At 36.4% G+C, this 21,534-nt stretch overlaps 4 protein-coding genes across 6 annotated transcripts; 2 read left to right on the forward strand and 2 right to left on the reverse strand.

Annotated features, from left to right (window-relative positions):
• Positions 1 to 604: 604 nt before the first annotated feature.
• On the reverse strand, positions 605 to 3,172 carry LOC147289020 (transmembrane protein, putative (DUF677)). The gene is made up of 4 exons (XM_086241953.1): positions 2,860 to 3,172; positions 1,648 to 2,722; positions 1,449 to 1,567; positions 605 to 1,009 (listed from the first exon to the last, which is right to left on the reverse strand). Exons 1-3 carry the CDS (start codon positions 2,954 to 2,956, stop codon positions 1,519 to 1,521), a joined length of 1,221 nt encoding a protein of 406 aa, XP_086098079.1. The 5' UTR covers positions 2,957 to 3,172; the 3' UTR covers positions 605 to 1,009; positions 1,449 to 1,518.
• A 155-nt stretch (positions 3,173 to 3,327) lies between these two features.
• On the reverse strand, positions 3,328 to 7,768 carry LOC147289021 (Protein kinase superfamily protein). Its single transcript, XM_086240205.1, has 8 exons — positions 6,930 to 7,768; positions 6,236 to 6,453; positions 5,932 to 6,140; positions 5,108 to 5,234; positions 4,798 to 4,869; positions 4,390 to 4,576; positions 4,090 to 4,222; positions 3,328 to 3,869 (listed from the first exon to the last, which is right to left on the reverse strand). Exons 2-8 carry the CDS (start codon positions 6,384 to 6,386, stop codon positions 3,606 to 3,608), a joined length of 1,143 nt encoding a protein of 380 aa, XP_086096331.1. The 5' UTR covers positions 6,387 to 6,453; positions 6,930 to 7,768; the 3' UTR covers positions 3,328 to 3,605.
• Positions 7,769 to 11,125: 3,357 nt separating this feature from the next.
• Positions 11,126 to 13,927, forward strand: LOC147289022 (GRF zinc finger / Zinc knuckle protein). Its single transcript, XM_086241941.1, has 3 exons — positions 11,126 to 11,645; positions 12,119 to 12,629; positions 12,974 to 13,927. The coding sequence occupies exons 1-3, from the start codon at positions 11,247 to 11,249 to the stop codon at positions 13,798 to 13,800; spliced, it is 1,737 nt and encodes a 578-aa protein (XP_086098067.1). The 5' UTR covers positions 11,126 to 11,246; the 3' UTR covers positions 13,801 to 13,927.
• A 402-nt stretch (positions 13,928 to 14,329) lies between these two features.
• Positions 14,330 to 17,338, forward strand: LOC147289023 (calcium-dependent mitochondrial ATP-magnesium/phosphate carrier protein 2-like). Of its 3 annotated transcripts, none has more exons than XM_086240267.1 (5): positions 14,330 to 14,596; positions 14,904 to 15,388; positions 15,673 to 16,461; positions 16,582 to 16,658; positions 16,778 to 16,948. In XM_086240267.1, the coding sequence occupies exons 2-5, from the start codon at positions 14,962 to 14,964 to the stop codon at positions 16,796 to 16,798; spliced, it is 1,314 nt and encodes a 437-aa protein (XP_086096393.1). In that variant the 5' UTR covers positions 14,330 to 14,596; positions 14,904 to 14,961; the 3' UTR covers positions 16,799 to 16,948. The 3 variants fall into 3 exon arrangements, with proteins under 3 accessions (XP_086096393.1, XP_086096392.1, XP_086096391.1); XM_086240265.1 differs by having other exon boundaries at positions 14,331 to 14,596; positions 16,582 to 16,672; positions 16,778 to 17,338; XM_086240266.1 differs by having other exon boundaries at positions 14,330 to 15,388; positions 16,582 to 16,672; positions 16,778 to 17,338.
• The last annotated feature ends 4,196 nt before the right edge of the window (positions 17,339 to 21,534 follow it).

The raw sequence follows: 21,534 nt of genomic DNA on the forward strand, positions 1-21,534 counted from the left end.
TTTTTTCATTTCAACTACTAAAACATTTATGTCATTTCACTTTAGGTACTAAATTTCAGTTTAGGTACCAACTTTAAAAAACATGGTTATATCGAATTGTGACTGTCTAACAATTATAACTTTTTTATTGATTTGTTGTTTTTTCAATATTTGCAAGGCTTAAACTTTAATGTTTAGTCTTTGAGTTATAGGACTTCATCCCCCAAACCTAAATCAAAATTATGAAACCCTTAAAAAGTTTGATTTTTTATAAATTTTAAATAGTTACAACTGTGACTGTTCGACAATTACAACTGTATAACAAACAGATTTGTGACCTAATCCAAAATGTTTTACTCTAGGTTAGTACCTAAACTAAAAAAAATTAGTGTCTTGCTGCTTTACTAAAAAACTATTGATATTTGGTATTTAATCCTAATTTTCTATTACATCAAATGGTCATTGGCTTCCTATTATGTATCAATATCTATGTTTTTAGATTTGATCTATGGTTAATATTAATATGTGCTTTTTTTTTCTAGAAATATATAAATTAATTTGTTTATATCAACAAGAGCTAAAATTATTAGACTATAAAATATTAGCTTCAATATGTGTCATTCTTTTCAAGATCTATGACACTAGCACCCAACAATCGGATGCTTCAATTGGGCTAATTACATCAACTCATAACTTCTCTTGTTTGTAATAGATCTTGAAAAAGCGTCCACCCAGCTGAACACAAGAGAAGGTATGAGTTAAATTTTGAGATTAAAGTTGAAACTGGTAAGTCACATAAACTTAGAACCAAATTCTTTGAGGAAACCAAGTTCCTTTTGTGTTCCTCCTTATAAACAGAAGGGTCCAAATGAACTCTTGTGTGAAGCCTCATCTCTTTCACTCAAGTATCCAATTGAGTTCCATACTTGCATTGCAACAGCTTATTCCAGGTCAGCTCTCTGCTATTACTTGATGACTGGCTTGATCAAAGATCCTGGAAACGTTGACATTTCCCTCTGATAACATTCAACTTGAGACAGAAAACAAAAACAAATTCAGATTGGCATAATAAAGTGAGCATACATAGTGAAAATTCCCACAGCCTCACAAGGAATAGGATGCACTAGCATGGCATGGTGAACATTGAATATATCTTAATTTGACACACCAACAACACACACTATATAAGTGATCAGGATGATTGCGGATGCAGATACAAGACTCTGGCATCACAATTGTCAAAACTAGAATAACACAGACAGAGTCTATAATATTGCTCTATAAACAACTGACATCTCTGAATTCACATGGCAAAACCAACCTCCAGAGTGTAGAGAGATTGTTACAGCATATAGTCAGTCTTTAAGCATAAAAAATAAAAAACAAAACTTGAAAACAGGCAGGCAGGTTGATAGACTGATAGTTGATGCAGATGGAATTTGGGTGATACAAACAAGATGATAACCAACCTTGATAATCATAACAGTTGAATTCAGCCAAAGCCTGGATTGTAATTTGTAAACGAAACTTTTGTGAGAATCAGCTGCTAAGTGGGCTCCCTGCCTCTGCCTGCAGTGGTTGGAGATTGCTGCCAAGTGCCAAGAGAAATGGTATTGGTAAGTAATACAGTAATACTAATACATACTAGTAAGTAGTAATTTAACTTACTTGAGTCTACAGATCTCTTGTAGAAGCAGCGATCTGGCCCTGTTGACCGTGTTAAAGCAGAGGCATATATGTTCCTCAAGTTCGTTGAGCAGGTGCAGGAAATTGAGGTGGTTCTTGCGCAGCTGTTTGACCACCTCCTGAATGGGATGCTTGTCCCTTCCCCTCTCCAATCCCAGCCGAATGAGAAGCTTGTCGCCGTCCACGGCGGTGTGCAGACGGGCAACGAGGCGGTCAATGGTGTCGAGATCATTGTTGAGGACACAAGCGCCCATGGCCGCAGCATCAAGTTGCTTCATATGGGCAACCTCCTTCTCAGTCATCCTCCTGTAAGGAGCTGGGAATGCAGTGCAAAGAACAAGGGCAGCGAGGGCGTGGACAGTGATGGCTGCGGCGGACACGACGACTCCGACGGCAGTGCCAATGAAGCACATGGCGGAACCAACAGAGGCGCGGCGAAGGAGGCGGATTCGGGAGCGGGAGGTGCGGAGGCGGCGGTCGAGCTGCTGCTTGAGCTGGGAGAAGCAGCGGCGCATGTCGTTGAAGTTGTGGGAGTCAGGGGAAGGGAAGGGGTTGTCGTGGCGGTCGAACAGGAGGAAGACGTCCAAGGCCTGGCTGCACTGGGATTGGCTCAGGTTCAGGCTCTGACTCTGAGACTCGAGGGACTCAAAAACGTCGTCGAGGAGTTGATGGAGAGGGGCATAGAGGTCACGGGCTCGATACACGCTCCCGTGGAGGAGCAGGCAGAGATGGGTGGTCTTCTCGCTCTGCTCCAAGTATTCGGAGACGAGACGAGTGAGTGTGTTGGGCTTGGCGTGGCCAAGGGCCTCTTGGACGCACTCTCGGTTGGGCTGAAGCACTTGGCCCAACAGCAGCTGCTGCCGGTGCTGCTGGTTCTCCTCCTCCACTTCCTCCACCTCACCGTCTTGGTCATGCTGGACGACGTGAATCTTAGACCAAATCTCATTGTAGGAATTGCTTTGGATGGCGAGGGTGTACTCGCTAGTCAGAATCACGGAGGGTGACTGCAGACCGCCCGAACTGGCGGTGGCGCTGGGGGTGCCCTCCGTTGATGTTCCTAAAGTAAATTCCCCCAAATGAATAAATAATACCAAATTCAATTCATTCTTCAAGGCTCAACCCAAGCAATCATACACAAATATTATTGAGTAAATGAAGCACCAAAGCAAAACAAAGCCAGCCGTTCTTTCATACCTTGGGATTTGGAGCCGGGACGATGAGACTGGAAATTGGGACCAGCAGCAGCTGCTGGTGATGACGATGATGATTTCAGAGACAGACAGTGCGGCATTATATTACAATTACAAATTTATAATAGAATGAATGAATAAATGACAATTTCTCGGGAATTGACGGACACAGGCAAAGTAAAGGAAAACCTTGCTTTCCTTTTCCTAATTGCTGCTACTGAGTAGCCTAAGAAAATCTAATTGGCGATTGATGAAGAAGCATAAGTCAAAGAGAACTCATAAGCATAACCCCCCAAGCCCATCCACATTCCAGTGGCAGTGAAGCCAGTGAGACAGTGAGGTTGAACCCCTTAAAAGAAATTCTGAAATACACAAACTGCTTGCTCCTCACAACTTACAAGTTACAACCATTCCAATTTCCAAGTCTTATACCACTTCATTTCCAAGACAAACAAAGAAACACAAATGTAACTAAAATCACACCCCAAACCTCCAATTTAGTATTGGCAACAAATAATGGTTTACAACAAGATTTCTCATACATTTATCAAGAGAACAAAAAATCAAAAAATAATGCAGCTGTTCTTTATACACTTATCAAACAGCTGAATCTCTTCTTCTCTGATTTTTCCAAAAAAAAAAAAAAAACGTAAAACAATTTCCTTTTCAAAAGAATAAAAATAAAGTATTTCACAAATATCACACTTTCAACAGTTTGGATGCAGAATTGCAGATACACACAATGTCTTTTTAATTTGTTGCTCTAAATAACTGACTTCCCGGAATCACAGTAGAGGTCCCTTCCCCCATGATAGTTGTCAAGCTCATCTCTTTCTCAAGTATCCGATCTAGTTCCATTACCACATAGCTCATGGCTGGTCGCCTCTCACTTGAGGCTTCCACACATCTGATTATTAACTGTATGAACGATTCCATAGCTTCATCTGTGAAGCTACTCCCCAATCTCGGATCAATGATGCTGGAAATATTGCTATTATCTTGGATATTTTGCACCTTTATTCAAGAAGAAGCAATTAAAACAACTTTAGTTTAAGATTGTTAAGAACTTCACTCCCAACAAGTGCAAGCATACCAGCTACCAACCCACACACAAAAACCTGGTCCTTCACTAATGATCTAGAGAAGCCAATAAAAGCAAATAAATTGCATGTATAGGATCATATGACTAGCCACATCAACACTGCACTAGCACTTTCTGAAGACAACAACATACCCATTCAACCAGGTTCTGATTCGAGTCAGAAGACACCAATTTTGCTGCTTCTCTCCCACTTGCTAACTCCAGAAGAAATACACCAAAACTATATACATCACTTTTTTCAGAAAATCGTCTGAACTCTCTCACCCTGCACAAGTGAATGGAAATCTGGTTAAAATGATAACTAACCTTAGCCACCACTTAAACAATTATATGTAACACGGAGAACCAAAAGTTTGATAACCTTCAACACCATCACCCTCCACCCTCCCCTGAGAAAAACGAAAAAGAAAAAAGGAAGATAAAGAGTAATACTCTGGAGCAAGGAATATCTCATCAGCAGTCACTTGAGAAGATGGGCCTGCAATATCAACTCTTCCCAGGAAATTGCGAATTCCTGCATCTGCCACCTTAGCTATGAAATTTTCATCAACAAGAACATTGGCCGTTTTAAAATCCTTATGTACCAGACGGGGACTCAAAGAGTGAAGATGAGCCAAACCTGAAAATAGAGAAGATGAATGAGTGTTCATAAATAGGAGAGCATTGCTTCAACACTTTTCACATAATAAGTAGTAACTTTAGAAACAAAATTGAAAGTCTTACAGTAGCTTACAAAATAATTTTGAGGGACCAACACTGATATTCGGATATTTTATCTAAAGAGAAGAAAACCTGAAACCAGGAAAGCCACAAATGCTCACTGATTTTGCAGAGGATCACCTTTAGCCGCCCCTATAGCTATTGGTAGTCGATTCTTGAATTCTAGCTTTTCACGTGAATGCTGACCAGTGCCTGCAAAAGGAAATTTAAAAAATTCCATATGCTCAAGTTAAAAGTATTATAGTTGCAGAAATTGCAGAAATATTTAAGGTAAGAACAAGATAATGGAAGGATTTTCTACAAAGTTACACTACTGCATGTACAAGATTTGACATGGATATCACAAGAAATTTAAAGAAACGCTTATATGAAGAGTAGAGATTTATCTTTTTTCTCATAAAATAAAAAATGGTGATGGATAGAGAGTTACCATACAAGTGACTGGAAACACTTCCACTATGAATATACTCATACACAAGAAACTGTAGATTATTTTCCTGGCAGTAGCCCAAGAGAGTAACAATATTCCGATGCTGAATAGGTGAGAGATACTGTACCTGATACAATATACAATCCAGTTAGATCATCCCTTGAGACAATGTTTAGTACAAAAAAACACAAATAAGAAAAGTTGCTAAGGAAGAAACACGTTCCCAAAGAAAAACACATTCACAATTTACCACCAGAACTTGTCAAAGAGTTTTTTGTGTTTGCTTTTTGGTGGTGAACTCCAAGCTCTCTGGATAACTGGATAAAGGATTTGTTGAGTGGGCTTAAATGAAACTGTTTTCCAATATTGTGTGATTCACAACAGGGAAGAGAGTACATGACCTAGGTTGAGTTTTTGACAAGGGATTAACCAACATTCTGACCCCAATTGGATGGAGAAATGCTTTCTTCAGTTTGTGGTTTTATATTTCAATACCATATTCTATGCAAACTAAAATCAAGTAATCCAGGTGACCTAATTTATAAATGGGAAGCAAATTCAACAACAGATTGAAAAACAATGTTAAGTGTCCAACTCAACTAGTCAATGTGAAGCAAATAACACAAACTCTATGACGCTTCAAAACAAACTCAAAATAAAAAATAATACTTGGATGCTGTGAGAATTAACAAACCCCAAAGAAAACTGGAATTGCATTGTCAAGAGATCTTGTAAATCTACTTCGAAGACTTCACTAGTATTTTTCTTTTGTTTTGCTTATTCCCCTTGTTTTTCTTTGGGAAGGAGAAAAGTGAAATAATTACCTCATTGATAAATTCCCGACTAGGTGTTCCAGGTCGCTTTTTGATGGCTACAAGCATCCCGTCGTGAAGAAAACCCATATATACCTCCCCAAATTTTCCTTCCCCAATCAAATTTTTATCACTGAAATTTTTTGTGGCCAGAGACAATTCTTCCATCTGAAAACACCTTGCTTCTCGTATTGACAACTCAACCCCAGCTTGTCTTCCCACTGTAAGTAATCATAACAGATAATTAAATGGTTGCTATTTTCATAATTACACTGAATTTGTTTCCTCTAAGAAACATATATGATGTGGTAGTTACCTTGAACAGATGGATCAGAAGAACCCGTCTCAGAAGTTCTTGAAACACTCCTATTGCGAGATAGGCAGAACCATATAAGTATGGTAATTATCCCCACCAATGCCATGGCTCCTGCAGCACCTCCTAATATTGCTGCAAGAGACGCTGACATTTGGTATGGGAACCACTTCAACTATGCGGGGTAGTATTATTGTAAAAAGAATTATCATACATTGAACCTGGAATACAGAGGATCCAAAAGCAGAAGATCATAATCTAGGGGAAGGCATGCATAGAAAGCAAGTGACATTTATATCCATTAGATATCTATTTTCTTTTCTTCTTCTTCTTTTTTTTCTATTATTTGTCCACCATAAGGTTATCTGTCTATAAAACAAGTTGGGCAGCAAGTTGTAACCCTGGGATTGAGAATCATAGGTGCCAAATTTTTTTGAAAACATTCTCAATGGAATTAAACCAGCCACAAAGCAGTGACTTAGAATAAGCGAATCACAGCTGGAAAGTTCAAAGCGATGGAACTGCAAAGTATCTGACTAGTGACTAGAGGGCAGAAGATTTTCAAATTGCAGTTAAATTAAATAAAATACATCCAAATACAATAGAATTGCAGTACAGTTTGCAAACTGTGCAACAATGTATTGGATTAACATGGATAGAAATGGTATTAATAGAATATTATCTGAAAACTTCAAACCTGTGCTCCAAGAGAGGTAAGCCAGGCGGATGTCTAAAAACTTGAGCTTCATTTGCCGATGACAACAGGAATGAGCCTCCCAATACAATTGTCACCCAAATGAAAATTCACCCACATAACACATTCCCACGTGGAAGGTGAATCGAATACTTGAGTTTGTGGTAAAACCCCAGCAAGCAAATCAAAGATAGTCAGCAAGAAAAGAAACCCAAATAAAAGTGAGAACTAAAAAGGATATGTAGACATCAAAGCAAAGAAACCCAGTTATGATCAAGAGTTGCAGTTGATATAATTATAAAGACAAGGCATGAGTAGGCAGGTCGAAATCAAAATGTAAACAAAAACAGAAGCCGAATAGCATCTATCTCCGTTGTACTTTTGATTAAATTAATGGGAAATGCAGAGTGTATATCATCGTTGGATACAGACAATGCCGACAGAAAGTGACCTTGCGCCGACAACACTACTACTCCCCCCTCTACCAAACCACCCAATTCAACTTCATCAAAATATATATAGTAGACCCACAATAAAATTGAATGGAAATTAAAGCCCTTTATATTCTTTTGATGGTTCAAAGAGACAGAGAAAAACCCATGCAAGCAAGCAAAAGTTGATTTTGAAGGTGGGGGAGAATAAATATGAACATAAGAGGAGGGGAAGAGAGAGGGAGTGTGTGTCTGTCAGTCTGTGTGTACTTATTTGTTTATTTAAAAAATATATATATAATTTACTGTTTTTTGTGTGGGCTGTAAAGCAGAATAATAGTTGTCTGGCACTGCAAGTTGAGACTTGAGAGGGGTTTTATTTTTGTGTCGTGTACAGCAATACAGGGCATCTTGGCTGTAACAGATTTGCAAATTACAGTAGTGATAGACTTGACTCGTAAGTAGTACAAAAACAACAGCCCACAAGAGAAAGAAGGACAACAGCAATCGATAGCAGCCCGGCCAGCTTGACTGCAAAATTTACACAAATATACAATGTCCTACGTATACAACAAGAATATATCTTTTTATGCATATAAAGCATTCAACAAAGAATATTAGTCAGACAGAGAGAGAGAGAGAGATTCAATCAAAGCTTGGGCTTGTGGGGTTACAATCCCGCCCAGCCAGCTATCAGCTATGTTGACATTGCTCCTACTGATACTGAGAGCGATTAAAGAAAGGTTAATTACAAATAAATCAATAAAAAATTTTATAATTATATTTTAAATTAATGTAAATTTTTATAATTTCAATTTAGTTACTATTGATTAAAATGAAAAAATATAAATTACAATAGAATAAGAAACATATATTATTATTCAGATTTAGATTTATATTAAATTTGTGTTTCACTACTAGTCTGCTACGCAGCAAAACAGTTTAAGATTTAGTTTTTCAGATTTTGAAAAATAATAGATGAGCAAATTGATATTTTTTAATACACCAAAATACATGATCATCAAGTATATTGAATTTAGTGACAAAATTGAGATATAATTTCAAAATTCATTGACTTTATCGAAAAAGAAAATTTATATTAAAATATTTTATTGATTTAAATATAATTTTTTAATGAATTAATTACTCTGGGCTACACTTTTACTTATTGTTTGTAATATGTAATACACCTATTTATAATATTTAACAATTATGTCACTTTATTATAATATCTAGGTCAATTAGCTTCACTCCACTCTATCCCACCCTTCAAAGCCAAAGAACATGACAAATTTCTCATTATAACAACGCTCAGAGATTAGCGAAGCTAGCTGCAGTTTTAGTGGTATAGAACACTTGATATGAGTACGTTCTTGATTTTTTTGTTTAGCTCAATTTATGAAACTGCAACTTGTAGTTTCAGTTTCTAAAACTACAATTTCACCTACAGTTTTTAAAACTGCAATTTCAGTGGTGTAGAACACTTGATATGAGTTCTTGCTTTTTTTTTTTAGCTCAATTTATGAAACTGCAACTTGTAGTTTCAGTGGAATTGAACACTTAATATGAGTATTTTATGATACTCTAGTTTCAATTATGTTAAGGATGTTAGAAAAGAAACTAAAGAAAAAAAAGACTTGAAATAAATGCTTTTTGGTTTAGGATTTTGAACTTTTTAACTGAAATTGTAGAGGTTACCAAAAAAAAGTTGAAATTGTAGATATATGAACCAGTTCAATTAATTGGAGGGACCACTATGGACAGAGGAGAAAAGATAGATAAAGGGAGAGAGAAAGAGTATGATACAAACGAGAACAAGAACACCCAGATATATAGAAGGTGGCCCGAAAAAAAATTATAAGACTTTGGGTGTGTTTAAGTAATAAAAAAATTTGTCAGTACCTAATAATTAATGGGCTCTTTTTTAATTAAGGAATACTATTAATTAATTAAATACATATATATACAAACCAAAAGCAAGGTAACCTCTACCGCTCTACGCCTCTCCTTCTCATTTCAATTTTTTTTAATTCCATTAATTTGCGTAGTCTCTTTGGATTCTCATTCCTCTTACCATATCATTGCGACGATGATGATGATGATTACTACTATTATTATTATGATTTAAGAACTAGCCACAGTTGTTTCAGTTTCACCAATTAAAAACAAGTCGTTCTTTCTTTGTTCTCCGGCTTTTGAACAAAGAAGGGAGGGGGGGGGGGGGGGGGTGATTCGAGCTCTTTAATATCCACAACTGAAAATGTGACAACAAAACAGCAATAATGATCAGCTCTCATATCTGTTTGAATAAAAGGATGGTAACTGTTTTCGTTTTAAACTAATGTTAATTTTGATAATGCAGGAACCATAATGGTTCATTGTTTAATGTCAACGTCCAAAATTCCTTTAAAAAAAAAATGTCAACGTCTAAAATTATTGTGGTTCAATAATTTCTAATCTTTTAATAGCAAGTTTTGAGTTTTTACTTGTATTTCTCTTGGCCAATTTGATTTAATTTTTAGAGATTTAAAAATGAGAAATTAATTTTATTCTCTCGTTTGGTAAGTACATAGATAAAAATAGTTTCCTGGCCTATGAAACTCTGATGCCCCCAAAAGAGAAAAATGAATCTCTCCTTCCGGTTTGGGTTTAGCTTTCTCTCTTTTTAGAAATCATTTATTACACTTTTTCAAAATAAATATATCCCTTCTAATATTTGAAAATATCAATTATACCTTCATTCACTATATATAAATATATAATAATAATAGATGAATGTATAATTGAAAAATTGAACAATTTTGTAAAAATGGGTCTAATTGTAAAAATAAAGCCCACATTATGTTTTTTTTTTTTTTTCATATTTTTAACGTCAAGTATTCAGGGTTTTTTTTTTTTTTTTTTTTTTTTAACTAGTCAAACAGTGATAATCATTTTCACTGTCATAAATTGGTTTATGCCATTCACTACTACATTATTGTTAACGGCCCTGTTAGTATATTACTCGGTGGCAGTGGCAGTGGCAGTAGCAGTGGCGGTGACACACTAAAATTGAAGGCTTATTCATACAATTACCCCTTGTAAGATATACTTTTTTTCACTTTGCCCCCTGAAACTTAAATCCTCTCAGTTTGCCACCTGAACTTCACTTCACACAGTTGTTGCAAAACACCCTATGCCGTCAACTCTGTCAATTTTTCCGTTAAAAAAGCTGATGTGGCACCTATATAGCATGGGTAAGACCCTTTTCTAGTTATGTAAGATCCATGTGGACAAAAAAAATTGACATGAATCTTATTATTTTTTAGTTTAAAAATGATTTTTTATTAATTTTTTTGTCCACATGGATCTTACATAACTAAAAAAGGGTCTCACTCATGCCATATAGGTGCCACGTCAGCTTTTTTAACGGAAAAATTGACAGAGTTGACGGCATATGGTGTTTTGCAACAACTGTGTGAAGTTCAGGTGGCAAACTGAGATGATTTAAGTTTCAGGGGGCAAAGTGAAAAAAAATGTATCTTACAGGAGGCAATGGTGTGTGAATAAGCCAAAATTGAATGTATGTTTTTTCATTTAAGTCCAAATCAATAAGTAAAGTTATAAATTATGTCATACGCTGAAAAGCATGATAAATCAATTTGTCTTCGAGTTGGACATCAGATTTGAGTGGTTTTTTTGGTTGAGACTCGAGTGTGTGGCCAAACAAAGAGCGTGTTTGGCAAGTCTCTCCACGTCAGATTTGCACCTGACGAACTGGTTACTTTGGTGGGGGGTGTACGAACTACGAAGTCCCATAATTAGAGGGTTTGAAAATGGAAAATGAAGGCCCAGAGGAGTAGACAGAAGGAGGAGCAAGGCCTGTTGCTACTCCACCCCATATCCTACAATGCAAGCCACTACTTCATCAACATGCTTCCACTGCAAAAACCAAGGTCATTGGTTTAGAGATTGCCCCAACATCTACAAAGCCCCCCCTCCCCCTAACAATAACATCCTTGCAGTCGATTTCCCAGAGATCGAATGCCGTAATTGCCACAGACCTTGCACTGCTAAGGTCTCCCGAACCTCCAAGAACCCTGGCAGGATCTATTATGCTTGCCCTGCCACCAATTGCCGCTTCTTTAAATGGTATGATCAACTCAAGGATGCTGCCAGTGGACCCCCTCCCACTCGCTCCGAATATCCCATGTGTTCTTGCGGCGCCGGACTCTGTAGGTTGCTGCTCGACACATCTCAACCAAATTCAAATGCTCCTCGTTTCTACTTTGTCTGCCCTATCACAAAGGTATATTAGTACTCATAGCACTGTTTTTCTTTACACAAGTCAAATGGTCCAGCTTTTTCATTTTTTAGGACCCCAAATTTCCGATTCAACTATATGACCCACAAACATTTGTATAATAATATGGGTCCTAAATTCCTTTCTTTTTATAAATGATTCGGATGGCAATAATGTGCATTTAATTGATCAACATATATAGTGCATATAAATTTTTATGCTTGCGTCCTATATATGATCAATCCACTTTGCGATTTGACTTGCATCCTATGTTTGCATGTCTGTTTGGGTACATTTGCTTGACAAACTATGTAAGTAAGTGGCTCATGTTCGATTCCAAATGCTTTTCCCCCCATGCCATGATAGATTGTCTTGAGGTTCCTACTCATGTATGGAGATGCTTTGGGCTTTGCCATACTTTCGCTTGCTTTATGTGTTTCTGATACATGGAGATGCATCGGTTTCTGTCTTTTGGACAGGGTCATGGCGCTTGCCCTTTCTTCCTATGGTATGATACTCAGCCAAATATCGCATCCAATGCTCATGTAGATGAAAGCAGATACGACGCATCTCCCAAGTCTTCTTTGACTGGCCATCAAGCCATTGACACTGTAAACTATGACTTGGATGAAATAGATGAACCAAGTCTTGAACATCCAAGCAGGATCACGTTTAAGTCAGCAGAGATAGACAACCCTCAACTTCCTCTACCTATTGGCCCATCACAGAACGAAGAGGAAACTCTGATAGGGATATTAGAGGAACATAATGATACTTCAAACATGGAATCCTCAACAAATTTTTCAAATTTACAAGTTGTGCTGAGGGATCATTTCCATGATCCAGTCTTGCAAGAAGGATGTTTATTGAATCCTATGATGGAGAAGGCACCTCAAGTTTCCCAGAAAACATATATGTCGGCTGAAATTCATCGTCAACAGATAGAATTTCAGAGGCAGAGTTCTGCTGCTCGAGATACACTAACTGGAGGTATATATCTTACTGTATGTTTCTTTGTTTTACTTAATTCCAAGAATCAACTTTCTCCTTCTGTGATTTTTCTTTTTTGTATAATTCTCCTGCTGCTACTACTACTAAATTGTCATTTTGATCTTTTTTTTTTTTCCCTATCGTTGGGGGAAAGATCTTACCCAACAATTTTTAGAGTTTCATAAATTGGGTTGGTTGGGTCGGCTTATTTTCCCTCCTTCTGGATGCTTAACAGTACCTCCATCAAAGCCTCTTTTTTGTTGCAAATATGATTTTACGTACCATTTGTTTTATTGTTGTTCACTTTTCATTTTAGGTTCTGACTCCATTCAATTTTTTAATAGGTGTTTTCCCCTCACTTGATCCTATTTACGTTCCAAAGGAGACAGATGAATCTCATTCTGAAGTCATGATTGACCTACCTCATAGTCCCTCAAATTCTGATTCCCACTCATCACCACAAAATTCTAATCAGGATGATGCTCAGCCTTTGAGTGGTGTACTTTTCGAGCTTTCAGGCCTGAAAAATCTTTTGGGTCCATCACAAGGTAGTGTTGTAACAGGAACGATTGCGGAGGCACTTGAGCAAGCAGCTTTGCCTATTCAAAATCTGCTGCTCACTCTTCTTGAGTCAATGGATCCACTTAAGCATGAGTCCATGACATGGGCAGCAGATAGCACTTTTGCTGCTTTGGACCATCTCTCAGTTAACTATAAACCTTTTTCTGATCGGGTAAGGAAGTTCATTGGTTGTGCATCATCGCTTGCTGAACTAGAACAGTCGATTGACAATGACCTCTCCTCCCAAGAGCTCATCAAGTGGTACCATAATGAGGTAGATAGGTTGGATGATGTTTCCCGCACCCATGCGGATATGGTGAATGCTTTAACAACCTCTGATGATCGCCTTCTGTTGCTTCGTAAGGAGGTTTCTCGAGTCAGGGAAATTCTTCATCAAATTGAGAATCAGCTGTCTCTTTCTGAGGCTGAGAGGTCAAAGCTAAAGACTCGAGTAAGTGAGACATCTAAGGACATGCTTGAGTGTGAAAAAAGGTTGCAGGCTGCAGCTCAGAAAGCAGAGGCAGCAATGGAACTTTGTCATCAGAGGGAAGTAAAACGAAGTGCAGCCAAGGCAGCATTTGAAGAAGCAAGGGTTCAGCTCCGACAATGATGCTTTATTGTGATGTTGTTTTTAATGTATGGTCATCTGAGTCATGTTTTGTAAATTATATTTGCTGCTTGGTAAATGGTAATGTAGAATGTCGGAATGCTTCGACAGTGTCCTTTACTTGTCATCTTTTGATTGTTTATATTTGTTTTCATGGTCTTGGGCCTTTTGCATTGCTTGTTTATCTTTTTCCACGCAGCCTACGAAAAATATAATTTTACCCACGTCGACGTTTAGTGTCCTTCGCAGTTGGAAGTGGAGCGTGAATGAATGTATATGACAATATAGTCGGTGAAGCGTGAAGTTGAAATGAATTGGGTTGGGTTGGGTTGGGCTCAGAAGCCGTAATTAAGTTGGGTCCATATAGTGATGGGCCGTTGTACAGGCCTCAGATTCCGTGGTTATAACTTATAATACTTTAAATTTTAAAAAACGAACGCAAAAGCAAAACACACGCTACAATGGATACCAAGGAAATTAAAAAAGAGAATAAACAAAATAAAATAAAATCCTATATCCTCGTCTGCCTCTGCATTTGCAACCTTCTGTGTCCGATTGATTCAATCACATTTTTATTTTTATTTCGATTAGCGAAAAAGAAAAGTAGAATTTTTCAGTACACTGTACACCAAACAAATTCTTATGTGAGAGAGTGTGGTGGTGATTGGCAGCTTCTTCTTTTCTGATATGGCTGACGATCCCCAGCCTTCTCAAACTGAAGAGCAATGAGCTCTGGTCGATTATCACATTCGACGTCGGGCCTTCGCCTTTGCATTGAAAATTCCTCCCTGTCTACTCGGTAATTCGCAGTCTTTTTCGCGTTAAATTTCTTTCTAGACCTAAATCTTCCTTCATTTTTATATACTTATATTTATGTAATTTTTTGTTTTCAATTCCACGAAATCCGAATTTTCCTCCTCCTCCTCCTTGTGCAACTGAATCGCATTTCACCGCTCCTAAGATTTTGATGATTTTTCTTGGTTACAACTTACAAGATTGAGGATTTATTCAGCCGTGGACTAATTATATATTCATAATTTCATATGTGTATATTGTGTAATTAAGTTTTCCATTTTTTTTTTCTTTTTGCTTTTTGTTGGGATCAGAATTTAAGTTTTCCATCAGCCAGAGATTCAATTCAAGCACGTAGTGTAGTCTAGTGTTATGCCAATGGAGGAGGCAATGACAGGCAAGGAAAAAGCACGCCGATCAAACGGTTGCAATCCCGTCAAGAAATGCGGTCCTGTGTCCATGGATCATGTGCTTTTGGCTCTCGGAGAGACCAAGGAACAGAGGGAGCTCAGAATTCGTAGTCTTTTTAACTTCTTTGACACTGCAAATGTTGGCTATTTGGACTATGCCCTGATTGAGGCCGGCCTTTCTGCTCTCCAGATACCCTCCGAGTACAAGTATGCCAAGGACTTGTTAAATGTCTGCGATGCCAATCAAGATGGCCGTGTTGATTACGAAGAGTTTAAGCGCTACATGGACGATAAAGAGCTTGAGCTCTACTGCATCTTCCAAGCAATAGATGTTGAACATAATGGTTGCATTCTGCCTGAAGAGCTCTGGGATGCACTTGTAAGGGCAGGTATATCCACACAGCTGACTCTACTACTCTTTCACTTTTACTATATCTTTCATACTTTCACGACTGCGTCTTTCACTTTTAATCATTGTGCCTTGTTAAATGTTCAAAGATGTGAAGACAAGCCTGTAAATCATTTAGATTTTTGTGTGTTTGTATAAGTTTATCAGTGTTTTTTTCCCTATAAACTTATCTTATACCTTAAACTAAAAGCCTTTGTCACAAAAATGATTTTCCTTTGGTGACTTGTTTTCATTCTATAAGCCACACCAGCCCTTCTTTTGCAGGGATTGAAATTGATGATGAGGAACTTGCTTGTTTTGTTGAGCGTGTTGACAAGGATAATAATGGTGTCATAACATTTGAAGAATGGAGAGATTTTCTTCTGCTTTACCCGCACGAGGCAACAATAGAGAATATTTATCATTATTTGGAAAGGGTATGCCTTGTTGATATTGGGGAGCAGACTGTTATCCCAGAGGTCATCAGTAAGCATGTCCATGCAAGTAGATATTTGATTGCTGGGGCAGTAGCAGGAGCAACATCACGTACAGCTACTGCTCCTCTTGATCGTTTAAAGGTTGTTTTGCAAGTACAAACAAAACAAGCTCGTATTGTGCCAGCAATAAGGGAGATATGGAGAGAAGGGGGATTAATGGGCTTTTTTCGCGGAAATGGTTTAAATGTCTTGAAGGTGGCTCCTGAAAGTGCCATCAGGTTCTATACTTATGAAATGCTGAAAACTTTTATTGTCCATGCTAATGGTGAAGAAGATAAAGCTAATATTGGCACTACAACTCGCCTTGTTTCCGGTGGTTTAGCAGGTGCGGTGGCACAAGCTGCTATTTATCCCATGGATCTTGTTAAAACACGAATACAAACTCATGCTGGTGAAGGTGGAAAAATTCCAAGTCTTGGAACTCTGTCTAGAGAAATATGGGTTCAGGAGGGACCCCGGGCATTTTATAGGGGCCTTGTTCCATCTCTTCTTGGGATTGTCCCTTATGCTGGCATTGATCTTGCTTCTTATGAAACCTTGAAAGATATGTCCAAGAAATATATGCTGCATGACGGTGGTAAGGATTTTATTTTTAAATTAGCTTACTTTTCCTCATCACTTTTCGGCTCTATGTTTATTGTGTTTTGCCCCAATTCCGCCATTATGTTATATGCTGTAATATTAAATTATTTTGTAGAACCCGGTCCTCTTGTACAATTGGGATGTGGGACAGTATCAGGAGCTCTTGGAGCAACATGTGTTTACCCATTGCAGGTTGTCAGGACAAGGTGCATTGTGGAAATATCGATATCCTGCTTGGTGCATCGATTTTTATGATGTTTATTTTTTGTTAGTGTCTTTCAACTGATACGATTTCTGCTATTTGTTTTCAGAATGCAAGCCCAGCGGTTTAATAATGAAACTGCTTATAAGGGAATGGCTGATGTATTCAGGAGGACCTTCCAACATGAAGGACTAAGGGGATTCTACAAAGGAATATTTCCTAATCTCCTTAAAGTAGTTCCATCTGCAAGTATTACTTATATGGTTTATGAGTCCATGAAAAAGAGTTTGGATTTAGGGTAAAAGAATTGTGCAGCTTCAACCAATGACTACATCACATGAAGTAAGTGGCTGACTATAGAGTTAACACATGTTTACAATGTTATCTTGATGAAGATGTTGATGGGAAGAATAAGGTTCCTAATTGAATAGATCAAATCATTTTTTTAGTCATAGCATAAATAATTGTGCTAGTGTTAGATTCCTCAAAAGGGCAAAATTGGCTTGTCCGTAAATTTGGGTGTCCCATAACTTATATGCAATGGGACACCGTTGTATTGTAACACCTCAAGCATAGTGTGTTACTTGAGCATATTGTAATACCTCTGATACAACCATTTGATCATGATATGTGAGACTTTCATAACTGGTAGTGTGGATTTTAACTTTCATTGATCAGGCTGGAAAATTGCCCTCATACTTGTTAGTGCAACCTCTTAATTTGAAAGTTGTAATTCATCTTGCTCTAATCAGATTTGGTTAAGTAGCTTTGATGATTGATTGTTTGACATCAATTCTCTGTATATTCCTCTTTTGTGTTCTTTCTGACATCTGAAATATGTGACTTTGAGTTTGGTACCCAGTTTGCAAATGTTCCTATAGTTAATGGTCATGAATGTTGCTGAGTTGTGGTAACTCACTCAAAAATGATTATAAATACTTTCAAATTATATATGCAATGTTGATGCTGATTGAGAAGGCTGAGTACATTCAGCTGGGCATATCTAATTAAATTTAGTGGGAGCAATTATGGTCATTAATTTGATTTGGTCGTTTGTATGTTTTGATTATAAATTAAATATTTCTGCATACTTAAGATAGAGATGAAGCCCTCGCCAGCTAGCTATTGGGCTGCTAGAATTTTTTTTTTTTTTTGTCAGAAGAAATCTCAAGTTCGCATCTTCCCTTCTTAATTTAAAAATTAAATAAAGATGAATCACTCTATTGCATGATCTTTAGTAATGTATGTCCTCAACTGATATTTAAAGGAATAAGTGATTTATGCCTTCTAATTATAGTTAGTAAATTCGCGTATTATACATGTACATATGTATTTATGAAAAAAATACTGAAAAATATATGTACTTTTTAATTCAAACATATAATACACATATCATTCAATTATACGTGTATCATTCATTCATTCACGTACTAAACACGTATTATTTTGGTATTCTCACATATTATTTTATATATTTTACGTATTATTTGCATACTTTTAAAAAATATTATAATTTTAAAATAAAAAAATATATTATAGCTGAATTTTTTACTGCATTTTTAAAGCAAATAATTCGAATGATACATGTACTTATTTTTGCCGTCCCATATATTACTAACTATGATTCTAATTTTGGAATCTAATGAACTAAAACTCACGACTTTACTAAATTTCACATGAAAAGCAAATATGTGATGCTTTGAACTTCTTTTTTGGCTGAATTCACAGGATACATGTGAAATATTGTGAATGATTTCACTTAATTTAATCTCTGTTTGTAGGTTCCCAAATACTTTGTTTAGGCATGAAATCAAAATGGATTGGGGCAATTAGGCCTAGCCTAGTTCTATCAGGACTATATGACAGACATGAGAGGATGTTGAGGATTCTTCTTTTATATATATATGTTTTCACCATGTACGTCATGTTTTGAGACAAAATGACCTCCCACGGCGGGTGGGCTTGTCTTAATTTATGGATTATATGAGGAGACTAAGGAGAGTAGCTACTAGCTCGATCCAAAGCAACCAATCCACATATCAAATATGGCTGACTCAAGTAAACGCCTTTGTCCTCTACTCCTCTATCCTTCCTCTGATGATCGATAGGTGGGCTGTTTTGGCTCACTTGTCTTGTTGGTTATGTTTGTTTCTACATGTTCTTTCCTAGTTCTATTTTAGTGAAATCTTACATATATATCTTCATATAAAAAAAACACACATATATATATATATATCGTCCTATAATAAAATAGATAAGATTCAAATATCAATTATGGCTGACTCAAGTAAACGCCTTTGTCCTCTACTCCTCTCACCTTCCTCTGATGATCAATAGTTGGGCTGTTTTGCCTCGCTTGTCTTGTTGGTTATGTTTGTTTCTATAATTCTATGTGTTCTTTCCTGTTTCTATTTCAGGAAAATCTTACAAAAAACACATATATATATCGTTCTAAAATAAGATGAGATAAAATTCATTTAAAATTTGATCATTCTTAATGAATTATTCTACAACTTTAACGTTAGCGTACAATTAGCATTTAGCTCCTCTCACTGTCTACTTGACATGTGGTTTCTCTTTTTTTCCTTTTATTAGAAGAGAATGATTCTAACTTCGCTCCTTTAATGTAACAGAAAAAATATCACTACATTGATAACTAGTTTGTGGTACCTAGTTCCTTATCAAGTCTTCTTTATAATATATTTTACTTTATCTATTAATTATATGTACTTATATATTAATATTCAAGTATATATACAGGTAAAGATTCTTATAGATATATCGACCGAGTGGTACCATAGAATTAGGTGCCTCTTGGCTCTCGATCGTAGTCACAGACTCACAGTTTCTACCAAGAATGTGAGAATTGATGCAAAAGCAACTGTATATACATGCATCTTCGTGGAAAAGAATCAATACTTTTGAATTTTGACTACATCGTCTATATACAAAAATTCAAAGTTGCACAATGGACTCTTTATCCTTTCCTCTTATTAATTATAAAAAATCATTTTTTTATTGATTTATTTAAGGTTGGTCTTGAAATTTTGAGTCCAAGACGAATCATCAAAAATAGAGCACTCGACCCTCATATCCGTTAATAGGAATAAATAATTAAGTTGTGACCTTAAATTTAATGAATAAATAGACCACTTTAATTTGGGATATTTTATTTTTGAATTAAAACTTTAATTCTTTTTATATTACTTGAGCTTAGCATAACAACCCTAATAATCTAAAGAAATACCAACTTAGCTCTTAAAACTTTTGTAAAGTTGTCATGGCTCTGTTGATAAAAAAGTATGATATTATGGCAATATATATTCGTAATAAATAATTGATATATATATATATATATATATATAAGAATTAAGTGAGTGTCGTGATTCCACTACTTAAATGAATTATATGAGCGAGGAAGCTCCCACATGGTTGATGCAATTACTTCTCAAATATGCATCATGGCTCTGGTCAAATTCTGTCTGTTGAATTAATTAATTAAGGACCCATATATGAGATTTGTATATATATATATATATATCCGCTTAGAATTTAATAATTTATTTCCTTAGTCAATACCAATTGGTGCTGGCTGGATTTTATGCATTTTTATGTTCGAATTAAGAATGGAAACTTACTAACTTAGAACATTAACTAATTTCTTTAATTGGATGGTTGGTTGGTTCATTCATTCATTTAGCTTGTGTTCCGACTTCTAAGCATGTGATCAGGTATGCAACCCGTATGTCGGCATGCATGTGGGGATTGTATCATGTTATTCATGTCATTTTTTTTAATTTTTTTTCTAATTTAGTTCTTTTTTAAAAAAAAAAATGGCCCTCGTTATTCTACTGATCAGAGTTTTTTTTTTTTTTGGCCACTGATCAGAGTTTTGTTTAACATGATGGTTTTTGTATTTATTATTTTTTCTTTCCAAATTAAAGAAAAATATAGTCAGAGAGGATAGATATGTATATATACAGGGGACCAGGATCCTCTACCTGGTTTTTCCCTGCCCGTTTATACCAGGCTTCTAATGCTGGCCATCCAAACAAATAGAACAACTAAGATGATGCCACGTCTGCAATGACATTTTTTGTCACTCTTATTTTTCATTAAAATTATAAGATATTCTTAAAAAAAAATAAAAAAGAAGAAAGAGTGAGAGAAAGATACCAAAAGGTACGGTTTTGATCCAAACCCAAAGCTTTTTGTATTCTCTCTCTCACCATCTCTTCCTTTTCTTCTCTGTGTATTCGTACACTGTGAGAGGCGGATGGGAGAGCTTCGCTAAATATTTCAAGCCAAAATTCAGTAGTGAAGATCAGAAAATCACACCCAGAAAGGAAAATAATAAATAATATTTTTTAATATTTTAAAAATGTTATTTTTAGATTCCTTCTATATGTTTTTTTCTGCTTAAACCCTCATATCAGCCCATTGTTCTCTATCTCCTTCCCTTTTCTCTGGGTTTTCATTGATCTCAATCTTGGCGTAGAGCCATGGAGATAAAGCTCAATGGGATTCATACTCTCAATTCTTGTGTTCAGGTCGCTGGAGGATGAGGTTGAGTTTCCGTCGGTGAGAATGGGCCGCCGGAGTCCATGAGGCTGGGTCAGACGACTCAGACTCCTTCCCTTCAAAAAAACGATGAGCTAGAAACTTCTTTTTTATTTTTTTTTTAAGAATATCTTGTAATTTTAATGAAAAATAAGAGTGACAAAAAATGTCATTGCAGACTGGCATCATCTCAATTGTTCTATTTAACTTTATTTAAAATAGAAATACGTATCAATATATTATTGGAGATTGCACCTTACATGTGATACAATTATTCCACCGAAGAATCTCTCCATCGTTAATGCT

The sequence above is a fragment of the Dryas octopetala genome, chromosome 4 (genome assembly GCF_963921425.1).
Source record: "Dryas octopetala chromosome 4, drDryOcto1.1, whole genome shotgun sequence".
Lineage (NCBI taxonomy): Eukaryota > Viridiplantae > Streptophyta > Magnoliopsida > Rosales > Rosaceae > Dryas > Dryas octopetala.